The sequence below is a fragment of the Ictalurus furcatus genome, chromosome 10 (genome assembly GCF_023375685.1).
Source record: "Ictalurus furcatus strain D&B chromosome 10, Billie_1.0, whole genome shotgun sequence".
NCBI lineage: Eukaryota > Metazoa > Chordata > Actinopteri > Siluriformes > Ictaluridae > Ictalurus > Ictalurus furcatus.
This window is the reverse complement of record NC_071264.1, coordinates 13,314,815-13,332,353: the sequence shown is the minus strand read 5'-3', so window position 1 is coordinate 13,332,353 and position 17,539 is coordinate 13,314,815. Positions and strand designations below refer to the sequence as shown.

Genomic DNA, 17,539 nt, shown 5'->3' with positions numbered 1-17,539 from the left:
CCAGGATATTCATTTTTTTTTTTTTTTTTTTTTTTAGACGTACCTGTAGAGTAAGACCCACCCCCATAAATGTTCTAGAGTGCATGTAATTGGAAAAACAAGAGACTAGTACAGAATGAGTCATCAAATAAAATATTAATAATTTTCCTGGAAGCAACAAACTATACATTTTTTTTAATGAGAATATACTATTTAATTGGCGTCAGGTAAAAAAAAAAAAGTTCTGAAACACCTATTTTGATTTTGGGGGCACCTTAAGTTAAATAATAAAAAAAGCTGACTAACCCTGAAATAGTACTTTGTATATATACAGTGTATACACACAGAGATACATAATGGTAGGCCTTGTGGTGAAGAAAAAAACTTTATATATATTTAAAGCTTACATACATAAAATGTAGCCTATGTTCACCACTGCTTTCTCTCAACATTTTTCAAATGACTGTAACAGAGATCATGCACAGAAATATGTAATACCTTTGCTATATGCTACATTCAATAGTACAGTCGATAAAGGCGCCTTAGCGGCCGCCATTTTGCGGAAACTTTGGATTGGGACAGGACTTGCTGCCTTGAGAATGGTTTCTCTTGGTTTTAGACATGCCCAATGTAGAATGGAGGGGACTGTTAGAAGTGCGCCGCTCCACCTACTCAGATGAAAGCCAATCATCTTTCAGAAATCGACCCAGGCTGACCAATCATCTATTGTGAATCCATTCCAAGCAAACCTTGTCGTCCAATCACAATTGAGAACACACCTCACAGTATTATGCGCTTGTTGATTTGGGGGACGCATCTACTCAGGTAAGCTAAATTGGTGTACCTCTAGCAAACTATATAACGCATATAAATTTAGAATCCAATCAATGGGTGGTTTTTATATAAATATATATATTAAAAAATAAAAACCTGGTGATTTCTTTTTGTTTGTTTGTTTTTCCGCACCGCCATATGCATTTGATCCGGATACGAGTTCACATCAGTGCTAACTGTTTAGCTTGCTAGCTGTTTTGCCAGTGTTCATAATTGCTCGGTAGGTTGAGCTAACGCTAGCGTCAGCTACCGAGCGCCTGCGAGAGCGATTATTAACCCCAAACCATTTTAATTATCATGAAATACAGGACAAAAAATATTGTTGTCTAGCAGTTAGAAATAACCAAGGATTTAGACTGTAATAAATAATTTGAAATAAAAACAGTCATGTCGGAGCTGCATCCAAATAGCTCTTTAGTGGATACGTAGTGCACTACATAAGGCGAGGAAGCCATTCGTTCATTCCCTGTGTAGTGCACTTACATAGGAAATAAGGATGCATTTGGGATTCGGCTTAGATTTCAAAATATTTTGCTCAGCTCGCTATAGGATACATCACCTAGTTGTAGCTGGAAGAATTGTAATGTAGTTCAGTCAGCTTTTAAGTGAACTATGAGTGATGCATAGAAGAAAACTGATTAGAAAGGCAATGTCATGAGGTTTGCCTAACATATCCATTCATTCATATTCAGTAACTGCTTTATCCTGGCCAGGGTCACTTTAGAGTAGCTAAGCCACCTACATGAATATTATAGGGAGGTGGGAGGAAACCAGAGATCCCGTTAGGTAGCGCGCATGGATATGGGGAGAACATGATCGAACCGTGAGCCCTGGAGCTGGGAGGTGGCAATACTACCCACTGAACCCAAAGTTGCTCCCAGTGGCAAGCTAGCGTCTTGCATGGCAGCTCTGCTACCATTGGTGTGTGAATGGGTGACTGAGAACCAGTGTAAAGCGCTTTGGAACCGCTAAAGATAAAAAAAAAAAGCACTATATAAGTGCGGACCACTGCTCTATTAATAGTGCCGACTTCCTGGTTGTTTGTCCCTGAGTACTGATCTACAGTCATGCTTATTTCATCCTAGGCTCCTACGGAACGGATTAATCTGTAATGGGGGGAGTAAAACAAGAGCAGAGCGATGGTCCTGGATCAAAAGGGTTTCATCATTCAGACTCAACACAGGAAGACGTAAGAATTTTAACAGGTCCTGAACTATTATGCATAGTCATAACTATTGTGTTTGAGGTACTAGATTTTATTCATTTTCTGCTTCACAAATGCAACCTGTCCAGAACAATAACTCACTCAACGCACAACCTGTAAAGAAGCGTGGCTGGCCCAAGGGTAAAAAGAGAAAGAAGGTCTTACCCAATGGTCCCAAGGCTCCAGTGACTGGGTACGTGCGCTTCCTGAATGAAAGACGGGAACATATACGTGCGTTGCACCCTGACCTCCCTTTCCCTGAAATTACCAAGAGACTCGGGGCCGAGTGGAGCCGCTTAGCTCCCCATGACAAACAGGTATCTTTACTTTCTGAGTCGCGGATCACTGAGTAGGCATATCTTAAATATTTGTGAATCTTATACCAAGTTAGGTATTTATGTATTTGCATAACCTTGTGAGTATGCAGCAAATCCTTTTTGCTTGCAGCGTTACCTGGATGAAGCAGAGCGAGAAAAAGTGCAATATGCACGGGAACTGAGGGAGTACCAGAAGAGTGAGGCCTACCATATCACCAGTGCCAAGATCCAAGACAAAAGAATTAAGAAAGGTCAGAATAATTTAGTAGAGCTTAATGCACCGTTTGTATTCATGTGCAGTCTGCATTTATGAAGATTTATATTTTCCCCTTGTACTTTATAAACCATGTGATCATGGATTATGAAACCTTATTCTCATAGATCCTCTTTCTGTATTCAAACTGAATGCGAAAATGTTTTCCCCTTTTTCTTTTTTTTTCTAGAGGAGTTAACGTCTGTTATTATAAACGCCAATAGTTCAGGATCAGCAGCTATTAAGGTATGTTTTAAAGGCTGAATTGCAAAAAAGAAAAAGCATAACAGCCATCTTCATTTTTTTCGTTTTCTTTATTCTTCAGTACGTAAATGATGTCAATTTGTACTGTTACATTCTAACCCATTTAAAGCATTCTGTTCTTCAGAGTTCAGATCTTTCCAACAGATTCGACGTGCCCATTTTTACAGAGGAGTTCCTCGATCAAAACAAAGGTACAAGCATCATCATATAGAACGGTTGTCAACTTGCAAATGGAAGAAACTAGTTCTTTTTACAAATCCCCCCCCCAACAGCACGAGAGGCAGAGCTTCGGCGGCTGCGTAAGGCCAACGTGGAGTTTGAGGAGCAGAACAGCATTCTGCAGAAGCACATAGCTGAGATGTTTAGTGCCAAAGAGCGTCTGGAGGCCGAGCTGGGTCAGGATGAGCTTCGCACACAGGCTCTGCACCGCCGCCTGCAAGCTATCAAACAGACGCTAGTCACCAGTCTGGCTTCCGTGCCCCTGCCAGGTCAGTCACTATAGTGTTTGCTTTGAAACCGTTCAGCAGTATACTACCGATATAGAGTAACGTCCTGATACTATGCCGATACACTTGTACTCGTAAAAAAGTGCTCCAATACCAACATCCCTTACCATGAGATACTAGTTGAGTTAAACCTCATGTATGTTGCCACGTTAATGAACAGGAGACAAAAAATGGCAATGCTCTGGACATATTTCACCATTAATGATGGCAATGAATGCAAAACAGACTGCAGACTGTACTCTTCAAAAGTAAACTGATAAAATGTCTTCTGGTATTTAGACATGGTATTTCTTTAGTGGAGAGTATGAGGGTGGCCAACCTGAGCGTGCAGAGCAGTATCAATGATCATGGTCATTATTAACAGTACAAGTACAAGGTGCCATGAATTGCGCACACCAAGCTATAGGCGAGTATGGAGCAGCGAAGTGAGCTTGCAGAGAAACTGTTGCTTGTGACAGCACTTCAGTTTTCCAGAACTGAGACATGTACACTTCCTTCCCCTCACTCACCAGAGTTAACTCTTTGCTCATAAGTCAAGGTGCAGTTCACAGCACATTGCGCTCATGTTGTTTAGATGCCATGACATCTTAAACATAAAACTCAGCACGAGGAGTTCATTGCCAACAGCAGACAAAAGCAACCGACATAAACAGAGTTAAATAAAATATTACTAATGCTATGTAGATTACTGGTTTCGCTATCGGTGTTAAAAAACAAAAACAACAAAGTACTAAAAATGTGTTGGCATTTTAAACAATAAGCATCCCAAGGTATATTAAGAGTACCAAAATGATATGTGCATATTGTTTTGATAGACCACAAAACAACTAAATTATTCATACACTGTGTTATGTTATTTGCACTCATCCTTTTAGATGAAGGATGGAAGCAGATCTCATGAGATTTAATTGTATGGTTATAATGGTGTGAATTTACATTTCTTTATTGATTCCTTGGAAAGATCTCTTGTTTACAGGCACAGGTGAGACCCCCTCGTTTGGAACTCTAGACACTTACCTGAGCCGTTTGAGCAGTGCCTTGGAGAGCAGTCCTCACGAGCACCGCACTCTGCTGCTCAAGCTCCAAGATCTCCTGGCTCACTTAGACAGGTAACTTCTTAATGGTGTGATTTTTGTAGTTTTTACTCTGCTTTATGAACTGTAATCCAAAGAGCTGCAAAAAGAAAGTAGAGTTAATATTGTATTGCATTTGAAAGATGGAGAAACTCGTCTTTCTAGCAGTTCATAACAATGGCAGTAGATGGTTTTATTGCAATTAGGGGCTCAAAAATTTCAGCAGCTCAATGAACAAAACCTGCAGTGAATCTCCAGTGTAAAGCTTTGTTTATAACCAAGTGGCAACTGGGAAGTCTCTGACCTCTCAGTGTCCATTCCATCCAAACTCCATTTAATTGGAGTTTCCTTTAAGTTCGTTTCGAGTTTTCGTTATATTTTTTATTATTAAACTGTAAACTTTAACTGTTTTCTTGTGCTATTAATAGAGAATTATATAGCCTGCATCCTATATTAAATTTTCAATTAACCACTAATCAAACAACCCTACTTTGTTTTGTTTTTATTTTAAAGCTATTTAAGAGTCAAATTAGCATCTGTCTTATTCTGACGTACCAGTTCTTAACAGTACCTATCAGTAACAGTGATATCCATTCTCATTTTTATCTCTTAGTGAGAAACTTTGAGAAACGTATGCAGCTGTGTCGTTTATGGAATTGAGGTGTTCACTTAAGCATCTCCTAACACCCTGAAGACAGGATTAAACAGAAACCTGAAGGAAAATCTCTGCTTTTCATGGTGTGCAGTAGTGCCTGAATGTCTCATTAGGCGTAGTTGGCTCTTTAGGCGCTATTGACATTGTAGAGCTTTAGAATGTTTTTAATTTCTCAAATTGATAAGAAATTTTTTTATTTTTGTGTGTGTTGTTTCATACCTTAAAACTGTCCTTTAATCTTCTCTTTATTCTTCATTGCTGTGGACTTAAACTATGTCTATTTAATAACAGTTGTTCATTTGTCATTCCAGAAACATAAATCATTTTCCTCTAATTGATTGCTAATATGTAATAGAATTGCAGTATTTCGGGCAATTATTATCGTGAAACTTTTTTCCTGAATGTAGATTTTATATTTTACACTGATTTATAATAATTGTGTATTTAAAAAGAAACATATTGAGGTAGGTATCTGAAGCTGAATCAGGGAATGTTTTGATTAAATAAAACTGCTCTTGTTTTAAAATGTTTACTCTGGAAAACAAAATTTCTGTAATGTCTTAGTGTATAATTGCAAAATTCTTCATAATTGTATGCTGCTCCATATAATGTTGCAGTTCCCTAAAATGCAATAAAATAGGGATACCGTATTTTTCATTTTTTGTTAGTTTTTTCTTTATTATTTTAGTTCAACTTTCTTCTTTTGATTAATTGCCCCTTGGTGTTAAAAAAAATAAAAAATGAACGATGAATGAATGATAAAAAAAAAAGAACAATAATAATACTTCTAGTGAGGATCTAAAGGAGCAATATAATGGAAAAGGTTCAATATTTATGCTGATGATAGTTCCTGTCAATTTTAGCCAACTTGACTGGCTGTGCAATAAGTTTTCTATGGGATTTTTGGACTGGTGATTTTGCAGTCCAGTCAAAGTGTCCCAGAGTTCCATCATGCTTTTCAAACTGGTCACACACTGATTTGGTTTTATGCACCCTACAATTGTCACCTTGGCTCATGGGAGTGTCTATGTTGTGTTTTGCTTGGGCATGAAGCACATAAGGCAACCACAGCATCTGGCCAACAACTTATCATTTGCTTTCATGCCAATTTACTGTCTTCCATTTGCAAGGCCCATTGATGTACAAAAACACACTGCTGTTGGTGTTTGCAGCAAAATTCTTCATATAGGGACCTCATATTTTGAGTTCTTCAGTGGAAAAACTACCCAGAAACTGAGTGTCATGATATTTATTGATTAATAAATCACCTATTAAACACATTCCAGCCTTTTCTATCTTCCTCCACCCAAAGCGCCTAGTTATTACACTAAACTCAAATCTTGAGCATTTTGCTGCTTGAACATTGACACGCACAGATATAATTGCTCATCAGCTGTACAACCCTTCAAATTCATAAATTGTGTCTATGCAGTGAAATCATCTTACTTTACGACATCATATCCAGTAGAGGGTGGCATTGACCACATTACAGAACCAAACATTACAAGAAAACTGTTTTTTAGGCTCCGTTTTGAAAGCCATCAAACTATTTCTCAAATATTAACCTTGATTTCAAATTGTTTTCCAGTTAATGGATTTTCTAGCATGCTTGTTTTGCAAGGCCTCACAAAATTAATTATTGTGCATTGAGTATTTTACATTGACATGCCACTTTATTAGGTATACCTATATTGTATCTACACTCATTGGCCATAGCAGGGGAACCTACCATATAGGTGCAATTTGTATGTATACGAGTACTCTATCGCAATGCACAATTTGTCAGCCCCCCTCTGACTTGTCCCAATGGAAATGGACCACCACTGTCTAGATATTATTTGGCCAGAATTTTATCAATAAACCTAATATTTAAATAGTCATATATAGAGTGAGGTGGTTCGTTGAAAGTTAAAGGGGTCCCTGGCTGTAAAAAGTTGCTTTACTAGACACACCTACATTATTGGTCTACTTTGTAGATGTATAGTATAGTTGGAGAGATATAGAGTTTTCCATGCACAGTTTGTCCTCAAGTCAGTTTCTGACTAGAGGCTGCCAGTAGTAACAGCAAGCTGTTTAAAATCCTCAGTAATCTCTGGTCACTGCGGTGGTCCTGTAGTTATCCAAGCTATCACTCTCAAACTATTTCTCTCTCTGTCTCTGTCTATCAGTTTCTGTCTCTGTGTTCCCTCCAAATACAAGCATGGCAAACTTCTTGTCTATTCTTTTGTGTAATTGTATGCTTTGATTGGGCAATGTGTGCTTAATCTGTCTACTTTTAGACTTTTTTTTTGGGGGGGGGGGAATCAGCTAAAATGCACAATAAAAACTCTAGGGAGTGTTTCATTCAGCTGTCATTGATATGCATTGTGTCTCTCTACAGTCTGGGTCAGAAAGAATTCAGCCCCAGACTTGATTCTTCATACCATAGTGTGCTTTTCTTACAACAGTTGGTGGTGCTGTTGTGCTTGGTTCCACAAAAAAAAAAAAATTACATCCTTAAGTACATTTGTTAACCCTAATGTTATGTGGATGCCAAAAATGAAACTTATTATCGATGTCATTTTGTCTTGTGTTATTTATTCCAGCTTCCCCTGGCAGTCAGTAATAGTAGCTCTACTTGCTTATAGAGTTCTCTATAATGTTGTATAATGTAATGTACCTAACAAACTCGTAACTCACTGTATCTCCCAAGACTATCATTGTTTTTGTGCTTTCCTTTTATGTTTTGGTTTTTTTGTTGTTTTTTTATAAATCACACCACTTTTAATTTTAATCTCTTGTTATGAAGGGACTGTTATGATGGGGTTAAGTTATGGTGTTGACCGCGTCACGCCAGTTCAGCTTTTATTTATTTATTTATTTATTTGTAAGTGACGTCACGATAGTAGCTCTCCTCGTAGCGGCGGTGCTGAACAAGATGGCTGTGCGGCGGGTCACGAGAGGCTGACAAAACAACAAATTCACAGTTTTTTTTCCCCCAGCAGAGCAGTCAGGACTAAATTAGGGACCACACTCTAGACAGTCGACATTAACATCTGAGCTACTTCCTCGTGTTATATTTGTTTCGTGAGCTCGTATTTCTTTCCAAACCGAGGCGGCCACTCCAACCTCAGCGTCTCCAGTCTCTGATTCTAACGGTCCTGTCCGCCTTCAGCATCTTTCTCCAGCTGTAAAGCTGTAAAACAGACAACATAGATTATAACCCGCTGAAAGAGATGTCACTGCTGTGTGTTGGAGGTAAGTGAGGTTTAATTTGACTTAGTGAAGTGTGTGTGTGTGTGTGTGTGTGTGTGTAATCGGACCGCCAGCTGTTGGTTATGATAAAATGTGGCTAATGTGTAACTTTGCTAGTATCATTCAGTCGCGCGCTATAAAATGATTGTGGGTGCGCGTGAGGATTTATCTGAATTAGCCAGGAGTGTGAGGATTAGGGTTTTACTCTGAAACTGATGGAGAAATCCGGTCACTAACGTTTTGGGTCGCAGTCACTTGAACCGCCTTGAGATTTTTGCGAATAATTTCCCTCGACAAAAGGAAACACGACAGTAAAACGAGCAGGCATTTAAGCAGAAACAGCTGCTCCATTCATTTAGCTAACAAGTGCTATCTTGTTCATTTCGATAGTCCGTGGCTTTTGTCGCCCTTTTCTGTCTACCATACAACATTACCGCTAGATTAAAACATGAACATTAGTGCAAGATTAAAAAAAATAAAACCCTTAACGTTACTGCAGAGATGACTGACCAACACAGGGAAATTAGCTTTTTGCATTAGTGTTCAGTCGCTGTCAGTGTGCAGGGGTGTGTTCCCTCTTTTCTTCTCATTTTGAAGCAAAAATAGGGTGTAGTGGGTGGTTTTATAATAAATAACGTTACAGTAGACTGTTAGACCCTTTGTCAGTCATTAAATGTGTGTGACTGGCTTGTGTTAATGGGCTCTGGAGTGCACAGCAAAATCCTTGTTTGTTCATTCATTCATTCATTCATTCATTCATCTTCAGTAAGAACTGTGTCCCGGTCAGAGTCCAGGTGGATCCAAAGCCCATCCTGGGAACACCGGGGGTGAGGCTGGAATACACCCTGGTAGAGACATCAGTACATCTCAGGGCACCATACACACACACACACACACACACACACACACACACACACACACACACTCTCACTCACTCTCTCTCAGACTAGGGTATGACAAGCTAGTCTGAAAATATCATGGCTTCAGGTTAACACGGTATAAATCAAACATTTAAAAACAGACAAGCCGCTGGGGACAATTTATTATGAAATCTTTGTTCAGATGTCTGTGCACGTTCTTGTATATACAACAAAAAAGCAAAAGGAAAAACAGATAAAATCCCCTAATTGTTCTTCTTTCTAAGAAAGATATTTTTGAGAACAACTTTTCCGTAAAAAATCAATTATTGTGTTGTTGTTGTTATAAGCTGAAAAAGAAAGGGGCTACATGGAAAGGAAGAGCACACAGCTCTATAGCAATGTGCTGAAATAGTTGCTTTGTTTAGTTCTGCTTAGAAATTGCATGTTGTATGCGTTTGATAGCAGTCGTGTTTGATGAAGTTACGAACATACTAGGAGTGGTAAAAGAGGTGTTTACAGCAGTCAGTTACACAGCCAAAGGGCTTTCGGTGTAGACTGAGTCCCCTGTGTGGAGGTTGCTGTAGTATAATTTAGGGCAAGTCCAAAGGGACATGGTTGGGACGTTGTTGTGGAGTCGTAGCCGGACACAAAATGGATGAGAACCGCTGGAGTAATGTACTTGATCAGATTAAAACAGTTTTTACTTGGTAATAGATGGAAATGCGTTTTAAACAATATTTTAAAAAGTCAGCGTGAAGTTACCGTCCGATCACATGCCATGACTAACAGTGAAACCATGAACCCTAATTCACACACCCATTCACACCCAGGGGGAATTTATCGTTCCCCATCCACCTACTGTACAGGCTTGATTTTGGGAGGTGAGAAGAAGCCCACACAAACACAGAGAGGACATGCACAGAAACTCTGCAGAGACACCAACCCAAGCTCAGGATCGATCTGGGGACTCTGTGGTTGTGAGACATCAACACTACCCACTGCCACATCGTATCACCTACAGTAAAGTCCTCTTAAAATACGCTACTGTAACATGGTCTCACGTAATTCACATGAAATATTACACAATAAAGGTTACACTTAGAGATGACGGTAACATCCTTCCTTTAATTACATACATCTGTCTGGTACCTAATAAACTGTTAATTAAGTGTGTTGCTCTAGCATTTTGAATATTTTCCTTTACTTCACACACATCTGATTTAACCCTCTTAATGCAGAGACCGTAAATGCAGTGAGTTGATCTGTGTGTGTTAGAACAGGAAGTTAACGAAACACTAAATTAGAATGGGCAATAAATATATATCGCAATAATTAACCAATATCGCACAAGCAGTATTTCAGTTACACTGAATTTCGGCATTTCTGCGATTAGGCCGTAGGTAATCAAAGTCGTGCCAATATTCAGAATAAACACATTTCACAATAGTGATTTTACACCGTTCCATACATCCAGTTACCATACCGCTTATCCTACACGGAGTTCCTGGAGCATATCCCTGGGAACTCGGGGCACAAGAAAAGTTCCATAAACAATAAATTTATATAGAACCAGTGACATTTCGAGCACAATATAGCCAAATGTGCTGTTTATTTTTCCTTTGTTAGGGGAAACTGATCCTGAAGAAACAAATAAATAAATAAATAAGTTACTATTGATAAGCTTACTTGTTCACAGAGTTTTTTGTTTTGTATTACTGCAGAAAATACAACGAATAAATATTGATACATGTTCACCGGCTTATCACGCGTGCTCTCTCTTCCTTTTTTCTTGCGCTCTCACTCTCTCCCTCTCTCTCTCTCTCGCTCTCTCTCCAATAACTGCATATCAATGGCTCAAGCCTCTGCTTCGCCTCGTGGCCACATTGCCACCTCGGGCACTCGTTATTTTTTTAATAGTTCAACGGCCCGTCGTCAGTTATTCCTTACGTTTCTGGAAAATCAAAATGGTCTGTCATTTTGTTTGTTGTTAGATCTGTGTGTTGTGGTGGACAGTAGGCTAACTTTCCCGTTAGTTCAGTTAACGGCAAAATGATATGGAACTGTAATGCGGTCAAGACCTGACCAGAGCTATTTGAGCTGGGCATTTATAATTGCACACCTCAGAACTTCTGTCAGCCAATATAGAATCAAGAATTGAACAGCGTTGTGGTATAAGCCTGTTTTAATTGGAAATTTAGGCAAAAATAATTGCACACCTCAGAACTTCTGTCAGCCAATCAGAATCAAGAATTGAACAGCATTGTGGTATAAGCCTGTTTTAATTGGAAATTTGTTGCATGTAAACACCTTATTCAGAAAATCCACTGAAAAGAGGTATGCATGCATGCTCAGTCCGGAAGGAATTGTGGGTAGCAACGTCAGCATCTTGAATCTCCCAGGAAATGACCGAAGGAAAGGAAAAGTGCATCTGTAGATTGGCATACTCATAACAACCACGTAAACAGGAATATTTCGATGCCTAGACGTTCAACAGAGTTTAATGTGCATGTAAATGTAGTCAGTGTTGCTGATTATCTTCCTATAACAGCACACCCCATTATGTTTTTTCTTACATACAATAGACCTTTTTGAGAGTATTGTGCTTTTGTCATTACTTCTATAAATCTATAAATTTGTAGTAACAAATAGTTGATTGGACATTAAAGTAAATGTTTATTTCATTATTCTAACCCCCACCCCCTTTTATACATTTTAAAAATGTCTGTATTTTTCCTAAATTTTAACCCAAGTTAGACATTCCCAATTCCTCCCACTAGATAATTCTCTTCTGTTACATAACAGCTACCAACCAAGGAGGGTGAGGGTTAGCATGTGCTTCCTTTAATACACATGAAGCCAGCCTCCACATCTCATGCAGCATCATAGGGCAGCCGAATGCACTTGAAGGAGAGCTCTAACCGCCCTTCCCTATACATGAGCTCACGCACACCCAGAATCAGCTAGTGTCCTCCTGATAGACAGGAGAGAGGAATGTCATGCTACCCACCCACGTTTGTTTTAGTGAAACAATGTATGCAAACTTATATGCAGTTAATCTCTATCTGGCACAGCGAGCAAAACTAAATATTGTGATTATAAGTACTGTTTTATAAGCTTTTCTAAAATGCTGTATCACCCACACATACAGGGCAGAGGTACTCCAGGATTGAGGAACATTGATGTAGGAGAAAAAAAATGTCAGAAACCTGTCACATGTGAAATCAGCAGTAGTAACGCCTTTCCCACGTGGACTGATCTACTCTGAATGACTTTGATACTAACCTATGTCTGTGGTTTAGTTTAGGCTACTAATTGGACTGTGGCTAGCTAAAGTTCATTCACCTGTCATATTGACTACCCTCACATGCACTGTGGTGCCCTGGGTTCATTATAAATAGCCAGGCTCAGAGTTCCTTACAACCTGAGACCCATTTGCATGCACACCTACCAGTCTGCCACCAGTCTGTAATGAACCAGGCCGAGTTTCCAGCACTGACATCCAAGTGCGACCGTGTGTGTGTAGGCGAGTGTCAAATAGATTGGACAGATTCCTGGCAATTGCTTTAAAAACCTGAGCAGATGCACAGTACTAAGGCTTGTCTGTTCTCAATTGGATGTTTTTTGTATATTTGTTTATAACCATATTCATTACATTTCTCTTTTGTTTTATTAGATATTCTCTTTTGATAATTCTTTTTGAAATGTCTTTCACTCTTTTGAAGAAGGGAGACAATGCTGTAATGTAAAGTTTGGCATAGAATGTGTCACTGTAATGACAGGATTTTGCTTAAAAGTTTCAATTAGAATATTAAAATATAACATTGGACTGAGTAGAGTTATGTGGGTAAATATGATCGGCCTGTCATCAGATTCATATAATAAGCATAGATATGAAATTTGAGCGCAGCCATGACTGTTGTTTGGATTGTATTATAAGTTTTTTTTCCTAATGATATATTATTAAAATGCTTATAATTAAATAATCAGGACTTGCAATGATTTTTAGTAATTCCGTGTTTTCATTTTTCCAAAAAAGCATTCAAAACACATGAGAAAAAGCTTATCCGAAAAGTCCGTTCCCCCACCCACTCCACCCACCCCCACAACAGGATCAAACAGCAAGAAAGAAGAAGATATAATTAACAGTCCAAAAGATCGCTCACTGTAGATATTGAGTTCTTCCACATAGACCAGGTATCAGGTTTGTCATGATTGATCCATGCTGATGACAGTTCCAGATATAGTAACTCAAGTAAAGAATGTATCCAATGTTTGTTTGAGAGATCATAAGGAGGTTTCCAACGCTGAACTAATAATTTCTTTGTAACAGTCGTGCCAGCTAACCAAAATTTACAATACTTTTCAATTAGAGGAAGTTGAAAATTATCATTCAGGACTTGCAATGAGTGTTTATTGCATTTATGAAATTGTAACTTTTGTTGTAACTTGTTCAGGGCTGTGGTTTATCCAAAGCCCATCTCAGGAATACACAAGGCATAAGGCAGAAATACATCCTGGAATGGACCTCATAAACTAAATAATTGAAATGATGCATATATATATATATATATATATATATATATATATGTATATATATATATATATATATATATATATATATATATATATATATATATTACATAGTGCCCTCCACTAATTGCACACCTATATTTAACAAAGATTTTTTATATATATATCCATGAGAGCAGAGTATTTTTGTGAATTTTTTGAACAAATGATGAAAAGTTTAAACAATAAAGACAATTTTTCACAGCCTTATTTACCAAGGGTGCCAATATTAGTGGAGGGCACTGTGCATATGTATGTATGTATGTATATGTGTGTATATAATATATATATACATTCTACATTCTTATGAATTCTTCACACCCTTCTGTTATGATTCTTGGAGTTCAACTGAGATTTCAACAAAAATGTGTAAATTAGATCTCAGTGGGAAATATTTTTTTCACAAGTTACAGGATTAAACACGCCACACACGACTGGATTTCCTGTTATGATTTGTTCCAGTCCATCAATAGCCTTGAGGAATTACATCGATACAATTATCTGTTCCATATTATAAAGGGACTATATTGAGACCATATTCATTAGGTCTGTGAGCTTTCTATTTTCATGAGACAGAACCAATTCTCATCCCTTTGCCTTTTCACCCTTCACCCAGGCAGTCTCATCAATCATCATTTCTCCCATAATGACCATGTTTTTTGTGTTTGCTCTTTGTTTTGTCTCGGAAGGTGAGCTATACACTTCTGTTTTCAACCACTGAGACCAGACAGGGGCTGTTACATCTATTAACTCATCTTAAGCATTCGATTCAATCACTTAATTTCCATGACCCAGCTCAGAATTTTTTAAGCAGCATGACTTTCTGTTTAAACAGGATTGCCAGTCTTATCGAGCATTTTGAGTCATTTGAACATTTCATTTGTGTGTGGATTTTCCACTCCATTTGTAAGGAATTGGGTTGAACACATTAAATCTAGGACTTCAATCAAAAGGTGTTTTAATATTGTTGCTTGTGCTGAGTTTTGGAAGCCACCCTCCCAAGTCTCAGCTCTTTGTCACACCAAAGCAGTTATTTTTAGTAGTGGGGATACGGCACTCGACAGCACTCGGAAGAGATGGAGATAGAGCGTTTATGCACTGAAGCCACATAACAGAGGAGCTGTGTGTGCTAGCAAAATATATAGAATCTGTTCCAAGGTACATCTGAATCTCTTCTGGTGGCTCGTGGTGGCCCAGCATTTTAATAACATGCTTTATGTTCATTTATCTTTTTAGTCAACGGTATGTATGGATGTCCAATGACTTTTTTCAAATGTCTACACATTTATGTAAGACTGGTGTTGTGTAATCAGGCCTAGTGTTCAGCATGCGACACTTTGATAACACGAGGATTTAAATGATCTGAGTACTCAAGGCAGAAAGTATCTATGCAAGTGGTTTTTAAGGAATTTTTGAGTTTTCCAGTTCTGAGGAATACAGACTTGCATCCAATAGGCTTCATGAGCTCACTCTCTGTATGGGTCATATGGGCCTTTTGAACCTCTAGACATTGTTAATGCCTTTATGGTGCAAGTATGTAACCAGTTGTATTCTTCTAAATGCATTTCTGATATGAAAGCAATCCTTATATATTATGTGTATATTGTACCCAGTTAGGAAGCGCAGACTAAATTAGAGGTTGAACGATAGTGGATTTCACAGATACCGATAAAAAAGTTAGGCAGTACCTGCCAATAACCAGTTAATCAATTGATTTCATTTACCGCCATAAAATAATTCCACACCGTGCTCCTCTTTCTTTCCGCCATCATGACATCTCTCACTCACGTGTCTGCTCTACTGCTTGGCTTGCGCTTGCTTGGCATTGCTGAGTCACGTGACGGCAGGACAACAACAAAACACAGCAGAGCAGTGGAGGAGGAGTGACGTGTGCTGTGCATGCGAGATGGGAAGAAGCGGCATATTATTAGCTTAAAAGCTTATTTTAAATATTAAATTTCATGCTAAATAAATTAAATAACTGGGATTAAAACACCTTAATATCGATATTTTTATCTGAGGATCAATCCTTTTGATACAACATCAGTATCGAAAGTATTGCTACTTCAGGATCGATCTGCCCACCCCTACTTCTCAGCCACTCCCACAACAGACGCAACCGGGAAACACTTTGCCTATAATAGATCGTTCCAGCAATCGGTGGAAATACAGTGGAAGATTACCTATTAGTCATTGTGTTAAAATAATGGTTAGCCTCGAACTAATGCTGTATCACACGTATTTGAAAATTATGGTAATTAATGGGCATAACTTGAACATGGTGATTGTTATAATAAAAAAGATATCACATGAAAAGGTGAGTTAGGACCAGGAGGTTGAAACACACCATTAAACTGAAAACCATGACACTAAGTTGTGCAGTGATTATACCCTGATCCTATTTTATGATCCTATTTTATGATGCTATATCTAATTATTACCAATGAGCTAATGTTAAGATTAATCTAATTGCATCAGTTGTTTTTTTTATGCAATATCAAGAGAATAAACAGAAACCTAACCTTTCCAGCCATTTTGCACATGAAGTGCAGCCATCAGGAGTGAGAAATTCTCAGGTTGTGTGTTTAGCCATCATTACAGACATTAAAGCAAGATTAAAAAGAGACAGTGTGGCATTTTTTTATGCTGTGGATTCCAAAGTGAAAGGTGGGTGTGGGGGATTAACAGGAGAGCTTTGAATTTTAATGCCACCCTTACACTGAAGCTTGCCTTCCACGTTGCATGGGTTTACATGAATTATGTATAAGTATGGTGATGTCAGGCTGCCTATAAAAATAAAACATGTTTAAAAAAAAATGTGAGCCTCTTCAGTCTCTTTCAGGTTTTTTTTTTATATGGGCTATTTTATGATCATAGAATTTTTATTGAAAATTTACATTTTACATAACACCCCACCCAACAACCCCAACAAACAACCACAGCCAAAACCAAAAGAAAGGGGGAAACAAAAAAACAATAAACAAAAAACCAGAGAAAAAAAAAACAAACACAAAATACAAACAAACAAACAAAAACTAACAAACATAAAAACCCAAAACGACAACAACAAAAAGGGGTAAGATGATCAGGAATTACAGTCCACCTCTCCTCAATCCACCACCAGGGTGCATACATCATTGAAGTAGGTAATAAATTGTGCCCATTTTCCCAAAAATGAGTCACCCCTGCCTCTGATGTTGTACTTGATTTTTTCAAGTTTTAAAAAGAAGATTAAATCTTTAAGCCAGACTGATATAGAGGGGGGTTGTGGAGAGGTCCAAGACAACAGTATCCTGCGCCAAGCAAGTAACGATGCAAAGACCACAACACTAGCTTCTTTATGGTTCAGAGGTTGACGCTGAGATGGAACACCAAAGATGGCAATTAAAGGACAGACATCTAATTTGATTTTAAGAACGTCGGACATAGTTTTGAAGAAAGAGTTCCAAAAGTTCTGCAATTTGGGACAGAGTGCAAACATATGACTGAGGTTACAGGGTGAAAGTTTGCATTTTTCACACATTTCAGGAACATTGGGATATATTTTAGACAGTTTACTCCTAGAGAGGTGAGCTCTATGGACCACTTTAAATTGTATGAAACTAAGTCTAGCACATGACGTGGTGGTACGTATATTATCTAACGCTCTGCCCCAGTAATCATCCTCAAGCTCCAGGCCCAATTCCTCTTCCCAAGCACTAATGGTTTTGATATTGTAAGAATCGTCCTGTGACCAGATCGTTGCATATATCCGTGAAATAATGCCACCCTTATTAGGATTCAGCTTGAAC

At 38.3% G+C, this 17,539-nt stretch overlaps 1 protein-coding gene across 2 annotated transcripts; it reads left to right on the top strand.

Moving 5' to 3' along the window:
* The first annotated feature begins 741 nt into the window (after window positions 1–741).
* hmg20b (high mobility group 20B) lies at window positions 742–5,742 on the top strand. 2 transcript variants are annotated; one of them, XM_053634335.1, is made up of 9 exons: window positions 742–804; window positions 1,899–2,002; window positions 2,107–2,334; window positions 2,465–2,585; window positions 2,778–2,833; window positions 2,976–3,042; window positions 3,124–3,339; window positions 4,334–4,466; window positions 5,044–5,742. In XM_053634335.1, exons 2-9 carry the CDS (start codon window positions 1,925–1,927, stop codon window positions 5,054–5,056), a joined length of 912 nt encoding a protein of 303 aa, XP_053490310.1. In that variant the 5' UTR covers window positions 742–804; window positions 1,899–1,924; the 3' UTR covers window positions 5,057–5,742. The 2 variants fall into 2 exon arrangements, with proteins under 2 accessions (XP_053490310.1, XP_053490309.1); XM_053634334.1 differs by having other exon boundaries at window positions 4,319–4,466.
* The last annotated feature ends 11,797 nt before the right edge of the window (window positions 5,743–17,539 follow it).

Excerpts from the sequence above, each read along its gene's own strand:
- hmg20b (XM_053634334.1), top strand. The coding sequence starts at position 1,925 with ATGGGGGGAGTAAAACAAGAGCAGAGCGATGGTCCTGGATCAAAAGGG. Across the intron at positions 2,003-2,106 it reads CAGACTCAACACAGGAAGAC|AACAATAACTCACTCAACGC; the intron begins GTAAGAATTTTA and ends CAACCTGTCCAG. Across the intron at positions 2,586-2,777 it reads AGACAAAAGAATTAAGAAAG|AGGAGTTAACGTCTGTTATT; the intron begins GTCAGAATAATT and ends TTTTTTTTCTAG.